Below are 19017 nucleotides of genomic sequence, written 5' to 3' on the forward strand. Positions count from 1 at the left end.
AAAGTGGGTTGGAGTAATGGAATAACCTATAGTAGAAGAGAGAAACATGTAGAGGAAGAATGAGATGTCCTTTTACTTGGACAGCTAATGTAGAAGATGCATTACAATGGGAGCTTTAGGCAGCTGGGACCAGCTGGCTGCGAGGGACCACAGAAAGTTTAGCTAATTTGCTGAGAATGTTGGGCCATCCTCTGCAATGACCAGTATTCAAAGTCTATACAAAGTACCATACAGAGTACTGTAGCTCTATATTTAGTTATGTAAAATCTCTTCTCATCTTGACTTCCTTAATAGAAGATTAAAGCATTCCTGAACTTAGTTATACAGTTGATTCTCATTATTTGCAGGATTCATAGTTGTGAAGTCACCTTGAATGAACTTGTCAAAGTTCATTTGTCAACTTGAAAATCCATACTCCCAATGCTTTCATAATCACTTGTGGACATGCGTGTTGTGGTGTGATGAAAAACTGAGTCACCAGAGTCAATATGCCTAGTTGAGGTTAAAGAAGGTGACATTCTGCCTTCTTGTTTTAGCTCTCTTACTGAAAATGAGTGTCTACTTCAAGATCTACCTAGAGCCATGTTTTTATATCTTTGTGCTTTTTGTTGATGATTTCACTGTTTAAAATGGCACCCAAGAACAATGCTGAAGGGCTACCTCGAGTTAAACGTTTTGGCTGAGTTAATAAATCAATAGTGTCGTAAATAAGGTATCTTTAAACAGAAACACGCATAAAATAAGGCTATGTACTGATCGGCTGTTAAGTTAGTTTACAGAACTGGAGAAAAACTTAATGAATGAGTTTATCAGTTTCTTAGGACTGTCATTACAAATTACCACAAACTTGCTGTCTTACAACAATAGAAATTTATTCTCTCACAGTTCTGGAGCCAGAAGTTCAAAATCAAGATATTGTCAGGGCCACACTTTGGCCAAAGGCTTTGGGTGAAAATTCTTCCTTGCCTTTCTCCTAGCTTCTGGTGGCTATTGGCATTGCTTGGTGTGTGGCAGCATAATTCAAATGTCTTCCTCTGTCTTTACATTGCCTTCTTCCTTAGGTGTCTCTGTGTCCACATGTTCCTCTCTTTTCTCTTATAAACATCCAAGTTATTGAATTTAGAAACTATCCAAAATCTAGGATGCTTTCATGTTGAGATCTTTAACTAATTACATCTGCAAACACTCTGCTTCAAAAAAAATTACATTTTGCAGTCTATGTGTATGTGAATTTTAGGAGGATACCTTTCAACACATTGTAACAAATTATATACAGTTGAAGAAAGAATAAAACCTTTGGAGAATGTGCAAAAGAACAGTCAAAGCACAGAAAAGCAAAAGAAAAAAAAGAAAAGAAAAAAGTGCGGCCGTGGGGGAGGAAAAACATCAAAATTAGGATAAGAGATATAGATGAGATAGTCTAACATGTTTATATGAAGTCTCAGAAGGAAAGGAGTGCAGTTAATACTATAGTGTGTATTTGAAAGTTACTAAGAGAGTAGATCTTAAAAATGCTTATCAGAAGAAAAATTATACCTATGTCAGGTGATGGATGTTAAATAAACTTATTGTGGTAATCATTTTGATGTTGAATAATAATGCTGTACACTTTAAATGAATGCAATGTTATGTATTGAGTTATATCTCAATAAAACTAGGGATGATACAATAAAAATAACAAAACAATAACAAACTTAGATTTCTATTTCCAGTGTAAATATCTTTCAAAAATGAATGTGATATAAAGATCTTTTCAGATAGATAAAAACCAAGAAAATTCTTCATCTGGTGATCTATACTAAAGAAAGTGCCACAGAGTTCTTCTAAGGCAAAAGGAAAAATTATCTCAAGTGGAAGGTTAGACATACAAGAAGGACTAGAGAGCAAGACTACTGCTAAATATGTGGGTAAATAAAAATGACTATATAAAATGCCAATAGTACTGTCCTAAGGGGCTACATATATACATGTATATAGGAGAACGGAGGGAGTGACTATTAAAATATACAATAGCAAATAAGGGGAAATAGATGGGGAAACAGTGGAAACAGTGTCAGACTTTTTTTGGGGGGCTCCAAAATCACTGCAGATGGTGACTGCAGCCGTGAAATTAAAAGACACTTACTCCTTGGAAGGAAAGTTATGACCAACCTAGATCGCATATTCAAAAGCAGAGACATTCATTACTTTGCCAACAAAGGTCCATCTAGTCAAGGCTATGGTTTTTCCAGTGGTCATGTATGGATGTGAGTTGGACTGTGAAGAAAGCTGAGCGCTGAAGAATTGATCCTTTTGAACTGTGGTGTTGGAGAAGACTCTTGAGAGTCCCTTGGACTGCAAGGAGATCCAACCAGTCCATTCTAAAGGAGATCAGCCCTGGGTGTTCTTTGGAAGGAATGATGCTAAAGCTGAAACTCCAATACTTTGGCCACCTCATGCGAAGAGTTAACTCATTGGAAGAGACTCTGATGCTGGGAGGGATTGGGGGCAAGAGGAGAAGGGGACGACAGAGGATGAGATAGCTGGATGGCATCACCGACTTGACGGACATGAGTTTGAGTGAACTCCAGGAGTTGGTGATGGACAGGGAGGCCTGGCGTGCTGCAATTCACGGGGTTGCAAACAGTTGGACACAACTGAGCGACTGAACTGAACTGAACTGAACAGGGAGACTATAAAATTTTTGCAATGACTAGAAATATAATTTGAGAAACCAAGAATCCATGTTATATGTTTCCCTGGTGACTCAGTGGTAAAGAATTCACCTGCCAATGCAGGAGAAATGGGTTCAATCCCTCGTCCAGGAAGATCCCACGTGCGTGGCACAATTAAGCCTGTGTGTCACAACTACTTAGCCTGTGCTCTAGAGCCCCAGAGCCACAACTACTGAGTCCATGTGCTGCAACTACTGAGCCCATATACCACAACTACTGAAGCCTGCACACCTAGAGCCCATGCTCTGCAACAAGTAAAGCCAGTGTAATGAGAAGTCTGCTCATCGCAACTAGAGAGTAGCCCCTGCTTGCCACAACTAAGCCTACACAGCAACGAAGACCCACCACAGCCAAAAATAAATAAAATTATATACATATAAAAAAGAATTCATGTTATAGTCTCTACAATAACCACTAAAAGAAAGGTAAAAGTGTATATAGCTCTTAAATTAATAAAAGGAAAAAAAACACACTGAGAAATAAGTTCAAAAGTAGACAGGTCAGAAAAAGGAATACAAATCAGGTGGGACAAAAACAAAGTACATAGTAAAATGGCAGACTTCAACTCAAATATATCAGTAATTACTTCAAATATATACGGACTAAATGCTCCAAATAAATAAAACTGTCAGACTGATTAAAAAAAAACCTCAAGTCCTGTTATATGGTGTTTATAAGACACATCGAAAAGATGAAAGGTTGACATTAAAAAATAGAAAAATCATATACTCTGAAACACTAATATAAGAAAATACATATATAGACTTTAAGGCAAGAAATATTACCAGGGACGATGGGGGATATGTTATAATGACAAAAGATTTAATTTACCAGGAAAACAAACATTCTAAGTTTCTGTGTAGCAAAAAGCATGGCCTCAAAATAAAAAAAGAAAAAATAGAAACAAGTAGTAAATAGTGTACAATAGAGTAAACAGAATTATGGATTTGACCAACAAGAGTTTTAAATGAGCATGATATTCTTATGTTTCACATCAAGTATGCTAAATCTGGAAGAAGCATTTAAAAACTAGAGATAATGGATACAAAAACATTCAGTGAATGGGCTGTAGGACAGAATGGATATACTGCTACTGCTAAGCCACTTCAGTCGTGTCCAACTCTGTGCGATCCCATAGATGGCAGCCCAGCAGGCTCCCCCGTCCCTGGGATTCTCCAGGCAAGAATACTGGAGTGGGTTGCCATTTCCTTCTCCAATGCAGGAAAGTGAAAAGTGAAAGTGAAGTCGCTTAGTCGTGTCTGACTCTTAGCGACCCCATGGACTGCTGCCTAACCAGGCTCCTCCGTCCATGGGATTTTCCAGGCAAGAGTACTGGAGAGGGGTGCCATCGCCTTCTCCGAGAATGGATATAACTGAAGAACAAATTAGTAAGCTGGAACATTAGGTCAAAAAGGCAGATAGATCTGGAAGCGGAAACAAGTTGGAAAGAATGAGAAAAAAGTTAAATTCATGAAAGACAAGAGTGTTAAGTGTCAACATGCATTTAACAGCCTTTCAGGAATGAGAAAATAGTGAATACAAGGGAAGAAACTGAAGAAATTGGCGTGCTGTCACATGAAGTCACGATGAGTTTGACACAACTTGGCAACTGAACAACAAAGAGTGATAATTTTCTAGAATTAAATATAGACATAAATCCTTATATTGAAAGAATGTCAAACAGGCTGGATAATAAAAACAAAACAAAAACTCCTCACCCAAAAATATTAAAATAAAATTACCTTAAAAACAGAATTTTACAATCTTTGAAAAAGCATATATAGATTACATGCAAAGGAACAAGAATCAGACTGTTTCTCTACTGGCAAAACTGAATGCAAAAAAGACAAAAGGATATTGTGCTTAAAGTTTTTTTTTAATTAAAAAAATTTCTTTGTTTTTAATAGAGGGATAATTGCTTTACAATACTGTGTTGGTTTTTGCCATACCTCAGCATGAATCAGCCATAGGTATACAGTGTTTAAAGTTTAGAAGAAAAGAAATTAAACTTAGAATTTTTTTTAGTTAAATTATCATTTATAGGTAAAGATGAGTCAAATATATATAGGCATATTAAGGACTCAGACCAATTACCACAAACAGATTCTTTCTGAATGCATTCAGCAAGAAATAAATAAAGACTTTTTTGTTTTCCTAATAAGCAATGACCAATGTGTTCAAATATATTCACATCATTCAGAAATTAAAACTCTAAAGGATTTCAACATGATGGCTGCGGTGAAAGAAATAGTCCAGAAGGAAGGTGGGGGGATGTGACAGTATTTTGATGTGATCAACAAAATACTTTATTTTGTTGATGAGAAGACATAAAACACATGGATATAGAGATAAGTTCTAGGATGTACCATCATAATAAAATGTTAATATCTGAAGAAGTTGGGTGAGGAGTATCTGTACTATCTTCTATGAATCTAAAATTATTTCAAAACAAAACTGTTGAAGAAAAAAGTACCAAGATAATTTTTTGAATTTGTAAACTAAACTCCAAAAACACAGGACCTTCCCATTGAATTTTAAGATATTAAAATACAGCAAAATGTTGTCCACAAGATGCTCTTGTCCAAAGAAAAATGAAGGAATATGAAAAGATTGAAAAGAGAGAGTAATATCAGGCAAATATAAGCAACAACAGCAAAACTAAAGAAGCAATTTTAATGAGACAAAACAGATCATAAGGAAAAAATCATAATGGACATGTTTGCAGGTAAAAGCAACAAGATATAACAATCATGAACATATATGCTGCTAACAATTATGCCATAAAATACATAAAGAAACAAGTAACAGAACTACAGGAAGAAATAAATCAAGTTATATTTGAAGATTTTAACAAATTCCTCTATGAAATTGACATATCAGCAAAAGTAAAAAAAAAAAAAAAAAAGCCTACAGAAAAACATAGAAGACCTGAACAACAAGTAACATGCTTGACGAAATAGTTTAAAGAATGTTATAGAATATATATTTTTATATAAATGGAACAATTATAAAAATTTGTCTGTATGAAGCTACAAAGCAAAGTTCAGTCTGTTCCCAAGAATTAATACTACACAGACTATATTCTCTAATCACATGTATTAAAACGAAAAATCAACAACAAATCAAAAATCATATATTAAAATGAAAATATTCTGTAATGTTTGGAAATTAAAAACAATCCCTACACTGAATATTATTGGCTTAGAAAGGAAATTAAAGTCAACTAAAACTTTACATGTTAAATAAAAAGTTTTGAGCAAATTATCAATAAACAAAGTTTGAAAATGATTCATCTCAAAAAGCCATAAAAAGAGTAAAAAACTGTATGTTCAAAGAAATGAAAATAAAGGGAATAATACAGATTAGGGCAGAAATCAACGACAGATCAACAAAAACAATAGTCAAGATGAACAAAAACCAGTACTCTGGAAAGACTAATAAGATAGACAAAATACAAGACAAAAAGTGGGGAATAAGTATGTTTATACTTATAATAAATATACTATATATTTAATGAGCATAAATATCCTAAAAAATTTGAAGACCTAGACAAAATATATTTCTGAAAACAAATGTAATGTTAAAATGACAAAAGATGAAGCAGAACAGTTAAATAGAAGAATAATCATATTTGAAAGGATGGAAATTAAAGGAATTAAATAATTTAAAAATATTACTATTTCTCAAAAGTTTCAGTCCAAACAGCATTAAAAGTGAGTTCTTCCAAAAAAGAGATTATGCTCATATTACATTGTTCTAAAAAAATAGTGAAAGTTGTCTATTCTCTTCATGATATTAAATAACCTCAACTGATTAAGAATAGTTCATAAATAGAAAATTATAGTTCAATTTCACTTGAAAACATGATGCAAAACCACTAAATAAAATGCTGACTGCTAAGTCCAACACTATTGAAAAAGAATATATAATCAGTTAACATTTGAAAATCTGTTAAGTGTGATTCATTACATGAATGGACAAGAGACAAATCATATGTTCATCTTACTAGGTCCAGGACATTTAACAAATCTCAAAACCTACTTGTGATTAAAATACACACACACACACACACAACCTCTCCCCTAAGATGACCATAAATCTCATACCTAATGGAGAAGCTCAAGATTCTTTTTCTTTGAGACAAGACTGCTGGCTGTTATCACTACTGTTTCATTTGTTATCGGAGACCCTGAGCAATGAAGTGAGATTAGACAAAGTAACAAGAGGAATAGGGATGGAAGGAAATGCATAAAAATATAATTATTTTCTTAATAATGTGATTATCTACATAGAAAACACAGGTAAATCAACAGACTGTTAATAGGAAAAGGTTCAGCAAGGCTGACAGATACAACAGTATGCAAATATCAGTATCATTATTTTGTCCCAACAATAACCAACTAACAATATTTTAGGTAATGAGAACATAAACTAGAAAGATTTAGAAATTATTATAACAAAGAATGCTCAAAATCTTTATAGAGAAAAACTAAAAACTAATATGACATACAAAGAGAAAATTAACCTCTAAATTTAATAAATTCCAATTAAAACTCTATAGGACTTTAAGGGAACCTGACAGACTCAAAAATTGATTCAAAAGTAATATAGAAAAATGAAGGTCCACAATTACTAAAATGATTTTCAAAATAAGCAGCAAACTGGGTGGGGAGATTCTTCTGTAATTAAGACATTACTCAGCTCAGTAATAAAAACACAAAGTGAATAAAACAATGGTAAAGTAACAAGTGGGAATTCCCCAGTGGCTCAGCCCTGAAGAATCTGCCTCTGATGCAGGAAATGTAGGTTCGATCCCTGGGTTGGTAGGATCCCCTGAAGAATGAAATGGCAACCCACTCTAGTCTTCTTGCCCAGGAAATTATGGACAGAGGAGCCTGGCAGGCTACAGGCCACGGGGCCACAAGAAGGAGTTGGACACAACTGAGTGACTAAATAACAACAAAGAACAATTAGAACAGTAAGCAGATTTGAGAGTTCAGAAACATATCCTTTGCATATGGAGAAACTTGGTAGTTGAAAAGGTAGTATCACTAATCAGTAAAGAATAATTTAATAGATCGCACTGAGGAAATTAGCTTATAACACAGAAAAGATAAAGCTTGATTCCTACCTCAAATCATACACAGAAGTAAACTCCAAATAAGGTACTTTCCTATAGCTCAGATGGTAAAGAATCTGCCTGCAATGCAGGAAACCCAGGTTTGATCCCTGGGTCAGGAAGATCCCCTGGAGAAGGAAATGGCAATCCATTCCAGTATTCTTGCCTGGGGGATCCCACGGCCAGAGGAGCCTGGTAGGCGACAGTCCACGGGGTCACAAAGAGTTGGACATGACTAAGTGACTAACACACACACAAACTCCAAACAAAGGACTAAACATAAATGGATTAACTATAAAAGAACATTTTTATAGTATTTAGTTTAAGAAAAGGACTTCTTAAGTAAGACCCAGAAAGGTATGGATAGGGAGAAAAAAATGGATAGATTTAATATCAAAATGAAAGATTTCTTTTCAATGAAGGAAACTGGAGACAATGCTTCAGAGAACATTTGCAAATCTGAAAAACAGATAAGGAGTTACTATGTAGAATATAGTAATACAGCGATGTCCCACAAATCAGGAAAAAATAGAAAGCCAGGAATAGAATGTTGAGTAGTCCATAGAAAGGGAAACCTGAGTCGCTATTAAGTGTATGAAGAGATGTTCAAGCTTATTAGTGATTATAAAAGTGCAAGTTAAAATTAACAGTGAAATATCACTTTAAGGATAGGACAGGAGAAAATTGGAGCCCCCATGCACTACTAGACGGAGCATAAATGGTGCATCCATTTTGATGAGTAACCTGGCAGTATTTAGGACAATTAAGTATTATGCCCCAAGTCCCATACTTCCAGATACACACCCCAGAGTAACTTTTGTACAAGTCCAAAATATTTGTCACAGAATTATTTCCTGTAGTAATGATATGAAAGGAACACAGATGTCTATCACTAGAGAAATGGAAAGGTAAATTGTGGCAAACGGATGAGATGGAAGAGATAAAATAGGAGCAGTAGACTAGACTTAGAAATAATAAAATAACAAAAATTGGTATCATTTATGGAAGCTAAAAATATGCATATTATTTTTCTAACATATACATGTATGTAAATAAACATAAGGAAAGTAAACTGAAAAAAACACATGACAGTGTACCATATGCTAAGGATTATGATTTTCTTAATTCTGAATACTTGAGGTTAAAAAGCATTACTCAACAAAGGAAACTGGCGCCCAGAGAGGTTAAGTGACAAGGTCTTAATCACAGACAGCTGAAGATGTGTCTCCACTCCCTAGATCTTTCTGCTTTACCTCTCCTCTCCTCTGGGAAGCCGCAAAAGGCATTTTTAAGATGAAAACCAGTCTGAGAGTTCATATACTTTGTCCTTAGAAGCACAATCTCACTTGTCAATTGGTTCCTGACTTTTGATGGCAGAAAATGACTACTGTAATTCTGAGATTGGAATATCTGTTTAATTATTCAAATTGCTTCACTGGCATTCAAGTGTATAAGCAAATATATGTTCCTCTTCACGTGCTTAAATCATTCAGTCATATCTCTTTGTGACCCCATAGACTGTAGCCTGCCAAGCTCCTCTGTCCATGAAATTCTCAAGGCAAGAATACTGGAGTGGGTAGCCACTCCCTTCTCCAGGGGCGCTTCCGACCCAGGGATCAAACTTGGGTCTTCTGCACTGCAGGCAGATTCTTTACCACTGAGCCACCAGGGAAGCCCTTAATTGTTACACCATTATTTACATTTGAAATAGTTCCTTGAAGATAAATCCAAACATTTCAAGAATTCATTATTTTGGTGACTTACCATTCAGCTATATTGATATCCCAAGATATAATGAAAGTACATAAGCTGAAAGGGTGTTGCTTACATATTTTACGAATCCATTCTTCATAAGCACTAGATTTGACAGCTTTTGTAGGAATATTTAAAAAAATGTTAGGTTAAAGCTATGGATTTCATACAATTTCATAGTTAAAAGGCATCAAAGAAGATTTTTAAATTAAGCACATAAATTGTGTTAGAAAAGGGGAAAATGGGTTTTAAAATATTTTATAGGAAGAGACACTTCAGAAGGCTGTTATTTTGGCTGGAGTTATGACCTGCTGTATTTCAAATTTTCCCATTGTCCTACCTAATATTCAGAAGATGTAAAATATATGGACTAAACGAAGGACAGCGACTGAAGAAGTTTCTCACAGTCCAGCTGAAGAGCTGAAACACCTTCATCACTCCACTAAAGACGCTCATTAGCATCCCCAAAGACTTGTATTTTGCTAAATTTGAGGCCCCTGCCTCTTCACTCCGGTCATCTTACAGCAGCATTTGGTTGATCACTCTGCACTGAAATTCCTAGTTTAGGTTATACTACTCTCTTTACTATCAAGCTCCTAGGTCACTTTTGTTTCTTCTGCTGGCTCTGCCTCTTGTCCAGAAATACGCTTCCTCAGTCATCCCATTTCATTTAATACCATTATCTACCTGTTGCTCAGTAAGAAACCTGGGAGCCATTCTTGATGTCTTTTTCCTTTACAACCTTCAGTCTAATCCTAAGCAAGTCCTGTTGCCTACCCTGATTTTGTGCTCTTTCCAAATTCTAGTCTAAAAAGCCTCTATTAATGTCCCAGATTTCTGCAATGGGCTCCTCATAGTCTCCCAGATTACAAAACTGCCCCAAGTAACTATTTCTCCATACAAGAGCCAGAATCTTCTTTTAATATTACATATATAAGAATTTAAAATTTCCAATGGCTTTCCACTGTATTTAGAATAAAATCTCAAACCATCTGGTCCACAAGCAGCTCTCTCCTCTTAATATTACACTCTACCTTTCTTGAATTTTATACCTGTCCCATCTCAGATGTACTTAACTGCTCTGCCTGGACTGCTCTTCCTGTAGATCTGCATAGCCAAGCCCTTTTCTTACTCTTGTGTGAAACTTTCATATCCTCAGAGATGCCTCCCCATTTTGACTGATTGATAGAATTTTATCTGAAATTATCTGTTTCTCCCTAGAGAACTAAACTCTTTGAGCACAGGGATAATTTTGTTCTTTATGGTGTCCCTCAACCTTAGGAAATATCACATAGTCCCTAGCATATAGTAGGCACATCATTTTTATCTGTTAAATAATCAGATGGGGAGTTAGAAAAAAGGCATGTTCCCTCAGTATTCTAAGTACTTTTAGATTTTTTCCCCCCTCTCTGACTGGTGAAGATGATTATGAGAAAGCAGAAAGACCAAGTTTTAAATACCAACCTACACAATAAAGTACACATCAGCTTGTGGTCTATACTCATTCACAATACAACTTGGTTTTAATAGGTCCAAATAGGTAACTTTTCTTCAGTTGAAGGCCATTAACCCTCAGAAGATTAACTGTAACAATAAAATATAAAATAGGTTTCTGGAAAGAAAACTGCAAATTTCCATTCATTACTCTTAAAATTGAGTAATTTTAAGGGGCTGTAAAACTGTTAAGTACAACAAACCAAAACACGAGTGAAAATACTAGATGTATGGTGCTTGTTTAGTTCCTTGCGATACTACTACTAGCTCATGCCCTTCCAATGTTTCCAATGTTGCTGAAACAGGAAGCAGTTAAGCTGCCCCACTCTTTCCCTCCTATTGCCATAACCTGGAAGGCCCAACAATTTGAAATGTGCAGGAACACTGGTTTTATACATTTACATTGGCATCTTGGCCACAGGGTTATTAATCTGTTGAAGTTTTTTGACTTTCAAAAGCTGACTGCATTACTGTACTTTGAGATCAGGGTTGACCCATTCTACTAGGTTGAAGGTCACACCTGGGAACAATATTATTTTTACTTACAAAAAAAAATTTCATCAGTGGTTTCTTAGACTTTGCAGCCCTTGAAGTGCTCATTTTAGAGGATCAGAATAGGGATTTGGGAGAGTACATTTCTTCCCCTACTTGACTTAATTTCCTGCTTAGAAGTGTTTAATTTTATATTGAAGGCTTAATTCCTGAGACATTTTCTTGCAACATGAATTGTTCCATGACAGACCATTAAACAGGGTTCAGGAGAGGCCAACACTTCTATGAATGCTGCAAGCTGAACAAAGTAATCTTAAAAGTGGAAAATATTTAAACCTTGATTTCCAAACCAAATGAGTAAGATTTTTGAGTACTGCTTTCTGAGAAACATACTTAAAATATTTAAAAAGCTATTTTATTAAAGTATATATATTGAATTATTTGATCAAATACATAAAGTGCATTGTTTAACGCCATTGTGCTGGTCTTGTGCTAATTAATATTTACACAGAAGATATCTAAGAGGCACATCATGTAATTTTTATTACTGATAAAGAATGTGTACTGCCCAAAATCCTTGAGTACCTAAGTCTTAAAGCCTCTTGTAACTCATCATGCACGTATCAGTCGATTCTCAAGGGTTAATCTGTGAGACTTCCAATTTCAGATAGACATTCTCTGCCACGCTCTTAATCACCTGCTTCCTACCACCTAGTGAGTTCAAGGAATTTAGGTCATTTTTAACACTAGCTTAAGAAGAAAATACAGAAAACTCATAATGCAAACAACTATGGAACAAATTGCAAAATCAAACGTTTGCATTTCCCATAACATTCCATTTCTTTGTTGATATATAGTTAAAATTTAATTACCCTCAGCATTATTTAAAAACAGATGCATAAAACTTACTATTTTAGTAAATAGTAGAAGGAAAACATCTTAACAAAAATTATTCAACACAGCACTAATATGTTACTGATTCAGTAAGCATGCAAAAACTTCTGACAACTTCATGGGATGATTACAAGTTCTAGATTACTTTAGCTCCATAAACTCATAGGATAAATGTCCAAAAAACCCAACCTTTATCATTTAAAGATGCCTTATTTCAGAATTAACAAACAACCTAATACCTCTAGATTAAATCTGGACACCGTCTTCCACATGAAACCTGTCATAACATAGAAGTTACTGGTACACTGGCCATTCTTTCAGTGATGTAAGCCTGAGTAAGAAACAAGTGATATTAAATTATGGAAACTGGAAAAAAAAATTACTGTGATGGACTGGGGAGTGAATTTTTTACTCCAACAAATATGTATACACCAACAAACATACACACAATAGCACTGGCTAGCCATTAGTGTGGTTATCCTGAACATGTTTACAATATAAAATCCTGGCCAAGAAGAAAGTTGGCCCCAAACAGTAATGTAAGTATTTAAGAAACAATTTTTTTTCTTGCCTATCAAAGGTTTTTTAAGGTATAGTTGGCATCTACCTTTGATATTCTAAGATTTGATGGCAAGAGCTGACTTTTAATTATTCTAACAGGTTTAAAAATAACATATGACACTAAAGGAGTAAAACTTATAAGACCACACATTAGTTTCTTCTGGGATATTATCAGGTTAAATCTTTTCAGATTTAAAAACAAACGGAGTGACACTAAATTTTAATTTTGAGGATATTTAGAATTCACTGACACAGTTGTTCTGTGGTACTTACTATCATTAAACATAAATTCTCCAAATGGCACTATTTCAACTTTCCTAAAAATTCCAAAACTTAAACCTTTTCAAATCTCATCTAGTGATTCAAAGTGAAGTAAACACAACTTTTGAATCATTGGTTAATCCATGCTATTAAGGGCACACACTAGCTAGAAGATACATAGTAAAATTTAATTATCTAGAGTTAAGCAGAACTTCTAATACACTGATATTTAGAAAGTTAATTTCTGTATGTCTACATGAAGAAGTTTTTACAAATTATCCTACTTATAACTATCAAAATGAATATAGGATACTACCTGAGCAGGATTAGAAGGGGGGGAAAAAACCTAATACAAAGAAACAAAAACAAGCAAAGCCTCCAAAAAAAAAAGAAAGGTGGGGAGAGGAGATAAATTTTGAATTTTGGTCACACAATAGAAGACTAAAATCATTCAGCTTCAAGCTCTGAGACCTGACATCCAGCCTCTTGTTCTAAGTCCCTGTTCTAAGTATTTACACTTTGAAACAAAACAGTCAAAAGTCAATTCCTTAAAATGTTTTATGTCAATTATATCTAAAAACAAAACTATCAAAAAACACAAAAGCCAATTCCTTATGTTTTGTTACATCTAAGTTCAAAATGATGTTTATTTCCTTCCAAATGTTATAAATTCTACATAAAAATGAATAAATCTCATATAAAGAATGAAATTCCTAGCTTAACTAGAGATTTGTACACTCTAGTTTTTGCTTTTATATTTTAAATCAAATGAAAGTTTCTGAGGTTTATTTAAAGCAGTATTAGAGTAAGATTTGGAGAAGGCGATGGCACTCCACTCCAGTACTCTTGCCTGGAGAATCCCATGGATGGAGGAGCCTGGTGGGCTGCAGTCCATGGGGTCGTGAAGGGTCGGACACAACTGAGCGACTTCACTTTCACTTAGAGTTAAGATTATTTTTAAAAAGCAGGCTTGATAAACAAATGCTTAGAGTATTTCTAAGTCCTTACAAAAAAACGTAAGAGGAAAGTACCAAGCAAATACCTTTTTATTCTTGGAGTAAATTGACTGTTATTCTATACCAGCATAATCTGCTTCTCTGGACACCCTCATTCCCAGCCCCAATACAAAAGAAAAGTGTACTTACCTGAGTTTACTGAGGACTTATAAACACTACTGATTAAAAAAGAAAACTGCTTTATAAATGTTTACTATCATTGATATTTTAAATATAAGAAACAGCTATTTTTTAGTCCGTGACAAACTGGTATCCTATTATAAGGTGATAAAAAATACATTGCCCACAGTGTCACCCATGTAAAACAGGCTTCATTAAATCTATACTCCCATGTAAAATCAGATTCTTAGGAGTCTTGAAAGACACTATAACCTTTAGTTTGAAGGGACTCCTGTAATGAAAGCAATTCTTAGTACATTCATAAATATCTTTTAAAAAAGTTATATCACATCAGATGTAGAGAAAAATATTTAATCAACAACTGAAAAAATAATGTAAGAGCTAGAATGAGTAATGGAAATCCAGTTCCTGAAACAGTATCTATTCGTGGCAGCCGAAGATTACTGTGAAGTGAGTTTATCCAGGTTTAGAAGCAAAAAGAAATACAGTGTAAGCTACTTGTTATTTCAGTTCTCAGAAAAGAGGGCCAGATTTAATGAGCAACTTAAATACTAAGAATTTGCCAATTTTTACTTTTCTTAAATTTAGTTATATTTTAATAAGCAATCTCTAAGAGTTCACCTCTAAAAAATTGATGCACAAAAACACAGAAAATCTTCAAAGGGTGGGGGGGAATGTAACAAATAGTTTTAAATTAGGCTGTTAAGATTTACCAAAAACCTGTGTTTAAAAACAAATAGGGCAAGTGACTTAAAAGAAAAAGAACAAATCCATATTTAGGGAATACTAAATAAAGCCTATGTGATACATACAATTACAATAAATGAAAGATTATGCTGTAACCTTGGATAGTGTTAGATACTAACCCTAACTTCCCAAAAATAACAAGTGCATGCTTTCCCTCTAGAAGCTGGAAGATGCACCACTGCACACAGCAAAGATTCCACAGGAGAACTGGGCCTGTTACAACTTGGAGGATAGGGTTAAAGATTAAATCATATTTCAAATCCCATGAATTCTAATTCCATCAATTCAAACATAAACAAAGTCTTTTTTCCAATTATATCAGAGGCATACATATTTGAATACAGGTACAGAAACTTGTCATTTTTATTTGGGTAACAAGAGTTTCTAAATTATGTTGAAAAATAAATCCTAATTATGACCACTCCTGTTAAAAAAAAAAAAAAAAACTTTGCACATTTCCCACAAATGATTTATGCAAAAGAGAAGAAAATACACATAGTTTTATAATATCTTAAACTTTTTTATTCCCTACCAGAGACATTGTCTATCATTTTCTTTCAGTTTTCTACATTTTCAAGTTGCACCTGTATTTAATACTGCTGTAATCTGCTAAAGACATTAACTGATTGCTCTCCTAGGTCTAAGGATTATATAGTTTTAGTATAAATATATATCACATATTTTCGTAAAATTTTGACAAAATCGAATAAGCATGCCTTGTTTTAAGTCCATGCTCCTTCCACTGTTTATAAAATCTGATTTAAAGATCAAAAATTCTTGGTTGTCATTCTTTAGCTATTAACAGTCTTCCTTAACTGCCACTCACTTCTTTTTTACATAATAACAAGCAATAGAAAAACCAAAGAAATTATCTTAATCTTAGTTCTTCCTTTGACACTATAAAATAATGTGAACTTTGTTTTTTTTTAAATGAAACAAATACATCCAAAACTCAATACATTCAAATGAGCTGTGTCTCCTTTTAGGTTATCACCTTCAAAGGCCACAGTTCATTCTCCTAACTATGCTACCACTGCTCAAAATATCTTTAAAACTCTTTTGGGATCGCCTTCAAAGCCAGTTGCATATTCCTACTATTACCTCAAAGATTTAATTTTTGGAAACAGTAAGACATTTGGTGCCAAATAATGGTTAACTATAGAACAATCAGGGCTTCCCAGGTAGTGCTAGTGGTAAAGAATCTGCCTGCTAATACAGGAGATGCAAGAGTCACGGGTTCAATCCCTAGGTCTCCAGGAAGAGCCTCTGGAGGAGGAAATGGCAACCCACTCCAGTACTCTTGCCTGGAGAATCCCATGGACAGAGGAGCCTGGCGGGTTGCAGTCCATGGGGTCGTAAAAGAGTTGGACATGACTGAGCACAGCACAGCACAGCACACAGAACAAAAGTTGGATAATACTTTTTTAACAATTATGTAATCATAAAGTTAACAGTGTGTGACTTAAATTAGCTCTGAATGCAATTCTCAAAGAGTAAAACCCAAGAGGTTTTGAGCAATGGTAGATTGCTGGAATTAGGAAATAATTTTCCAGCATGATCACTATGCAGGGTAACATTCATTTAGCTGTCTATATTCTGGCATATTTGTTTAAAGTGAACATTCTGAGTTAGAATCTTTTAAAAAGGAGTATCATTCTTTAAAAACAAAATTATTCCTTTAAAGTATCACTGTCAAAGTTAAGTACTATGCAAGTTTTTTGTTAGAAACTAATTCTCCTTATCAATAAAGACTACTTTTAAAAACTTGAAAGCAAATAACCAACTTATTTACTTCCAGGCTTTTTAAAATTATTAAGTGAAGAAAAATAATTTGACATTTCTAAGGTACTAAAAAACAAAACAAAAACCCCACATGTAATAAAAACACATCAAGAACCAAACTACAATTTCTGAGCTGCACTGTTTATTTTGCTGCTTGAAACCTAAGTGACAGTATGCCACTATAATTATGGGGTTTCATCTAAACCTTTACTACACTGCAGGTACAGAAATATACGGACACATTTTTGGAGAATTGACATTTTGCAAAATGCAGCAAACATTTTAATTTATACATGAGAAAAGGAAGTGTTCAAAAGGGTATGCATTTCAAGTTATTGCAGGTTATTTGTGAGAGAATTTCTGCAGGTAAAACATGTTTAAATTTAACCAACAGTAGCGTGTCAGTGTATTTAAAATCATGACAAAAATCTTCTCTCTGGTCATGTTGCCCACGACAAATTACTATGATGTTGTATGTTTTAGGGCAAGATGTCAATACAGCATAAATCCCATGGCATTTTGGTTTTCTTCTGGAGATTAAAGCTGTTTTTTTTTCTTGGGATAAATGCAGCAGCAAAACACAAACCAGTTGATCAAAAAAAGCACTTCTGCCATAACTCCAATAATTTTCAGGACACATCAACCGACAGTAGTTTTGCCATTCCCAGTTCTTTTAAGGGTTACATCTCTGCACTGTTGCCTTAAGTATGTCTGTAAAAGCTGTTCTCTGTTAAGCCAGTTTACTGACTACAGCCTGGTTGAGAGAATTTAGTTGGTTGGTCCATTTATCTAGTGCAGTATATCGGGCACCACCCCTCTTCTGATGATCCAGTTCAAGGAGCTGGTTGACTTGATCAATTCGGCCATGTATAGTGCTGGAAATAAATAAAAGATGACATGTCTACAAACCATTTTCACTAAACGTATCTTTTGGACTTTATAAAATAGTCACAATGTCAATAAATGCAAAAACAAAACAAAAAAACCCCCCCTGCAGTCTACATTAAATGGTTGCATTCAGCATTAACATTCATTAGCTTATTCAAACTTTAGGCAGAAACCAGACTTCAGCTACCTTTCATCAATTTCACTGAAAGAACCAACAGACATATACTTACCCAATTAATCAAGAGCAAATGTAACATGAGAAGCTTTAAAAATAACATTTCTTGCCTTTAAGAAAGATACCATTTCCAAAGTAACAGATATCATATCTTATACTTCAAAAATGAAATAATACTATTCATTAAATAATTATCTAGCTGTATAGATGGGTCAGGGGCTTCCCAGGTAGCTCAGTGATAAAGAACCCTCCTACCAATGCAGGAGACATGAGACATAGGGACACAGGTTCAATCCCTGGGTGGGGAAGATGCCCTGGAGAAGGAAATGGCAGCCCACTCTAGTATTCTTGCCTAGAGAATCCCATGGACAGAGGAGCCTGGCGGGCTACAGTCCATAGGGTCGCAAAGAGTCGGACACAACTGAAGCAACTGAGCAGGCAGGCATATAGGGTCATACACTGAATGAGAAATCTTTTGAAAAGTCATTTAGAACTTTTTAAAGATTATGTGCTTAATATGATCAGTCATTTATAAAAAGCCATCACATACAAGTATCTCTTTCAATAGAAAACTACAGCCAAAGGGTGCTTTTTATGAAAACTTAAGAATTCAACTGCTACCTTTGCCATCATTATTCAAACTTTATGTCCTAAACATTTTGCGGAAAAAAAAAATAGTCAAGTACTTACTTATCCAATATGCACTGCACCAGCAAGCTCTCCACATCAGCTACATCTATGTTTAACTCCTAAGACAAAAGACTCATTATAATTCTACTAATTAACTTTTTAGAGGACTTTATGATTCTATATAAATATTATTTTAAATTCGTTTCTATCACTTAAAAAAGAGAAAAGTTAAAACAAATTTCATTATCTGTTCAAAATACTGAGAACACAGGTCTGATAAAATTTTGCTCTGTTAACTTTAGAAGTATATTCCTACTTTAATTTTATTGTGGCTGGGGTTAACAATATACATCAGTTATGTATTTCAGCCAC

At 34.5% G+C, this 19017-nt stretch overlaps 1 protein-coding gene across 2 annotated transcripts in view; it reads right to left on the bottom strand.

Moving 5' to 3' along the window:
* Positions 1–15669: 15669 nt before the first annotated feature.
* COPS2 (COP9 signalosome subunit 2) overlaps positions 15670–19017 on the bottom strand; it is a 32060-nt gene continuing 28712 nt past the window's right edge. For both annotated transcript variants that reach the window (XM_086320822.1, XM_086320821.1), the window contains exons 12-13: positions 18706–18764; positions 15670–17827 (exon numbers count right to left, since the gene is read on the bottom strand). In XM_086320822.1, coding sequence (XP_086176948.1) covers positions 17683–17827; positions 18706–18764 — 204 coding nt within the window. In that variant the 3' untranslated portion in view covers positions 15670–17682. The remainder of the gene's footprint in view (positions 17828–18705; positions 18765–19017) is intronic.

This window comes from Bos grunniens, chromosome 10 (assembly GCF_055505025.1).
Source record: "Bos grunniens cultivar Pamir isolate PY7600 chromosome 10, Bosgru_T2T1.0, whole genome shotgun sequence".
NCBI lineage: Eukaryota > Metazoa > Chordata > Mammalia > Artiodactyla > Bovidae > Bos > Bos grunniens.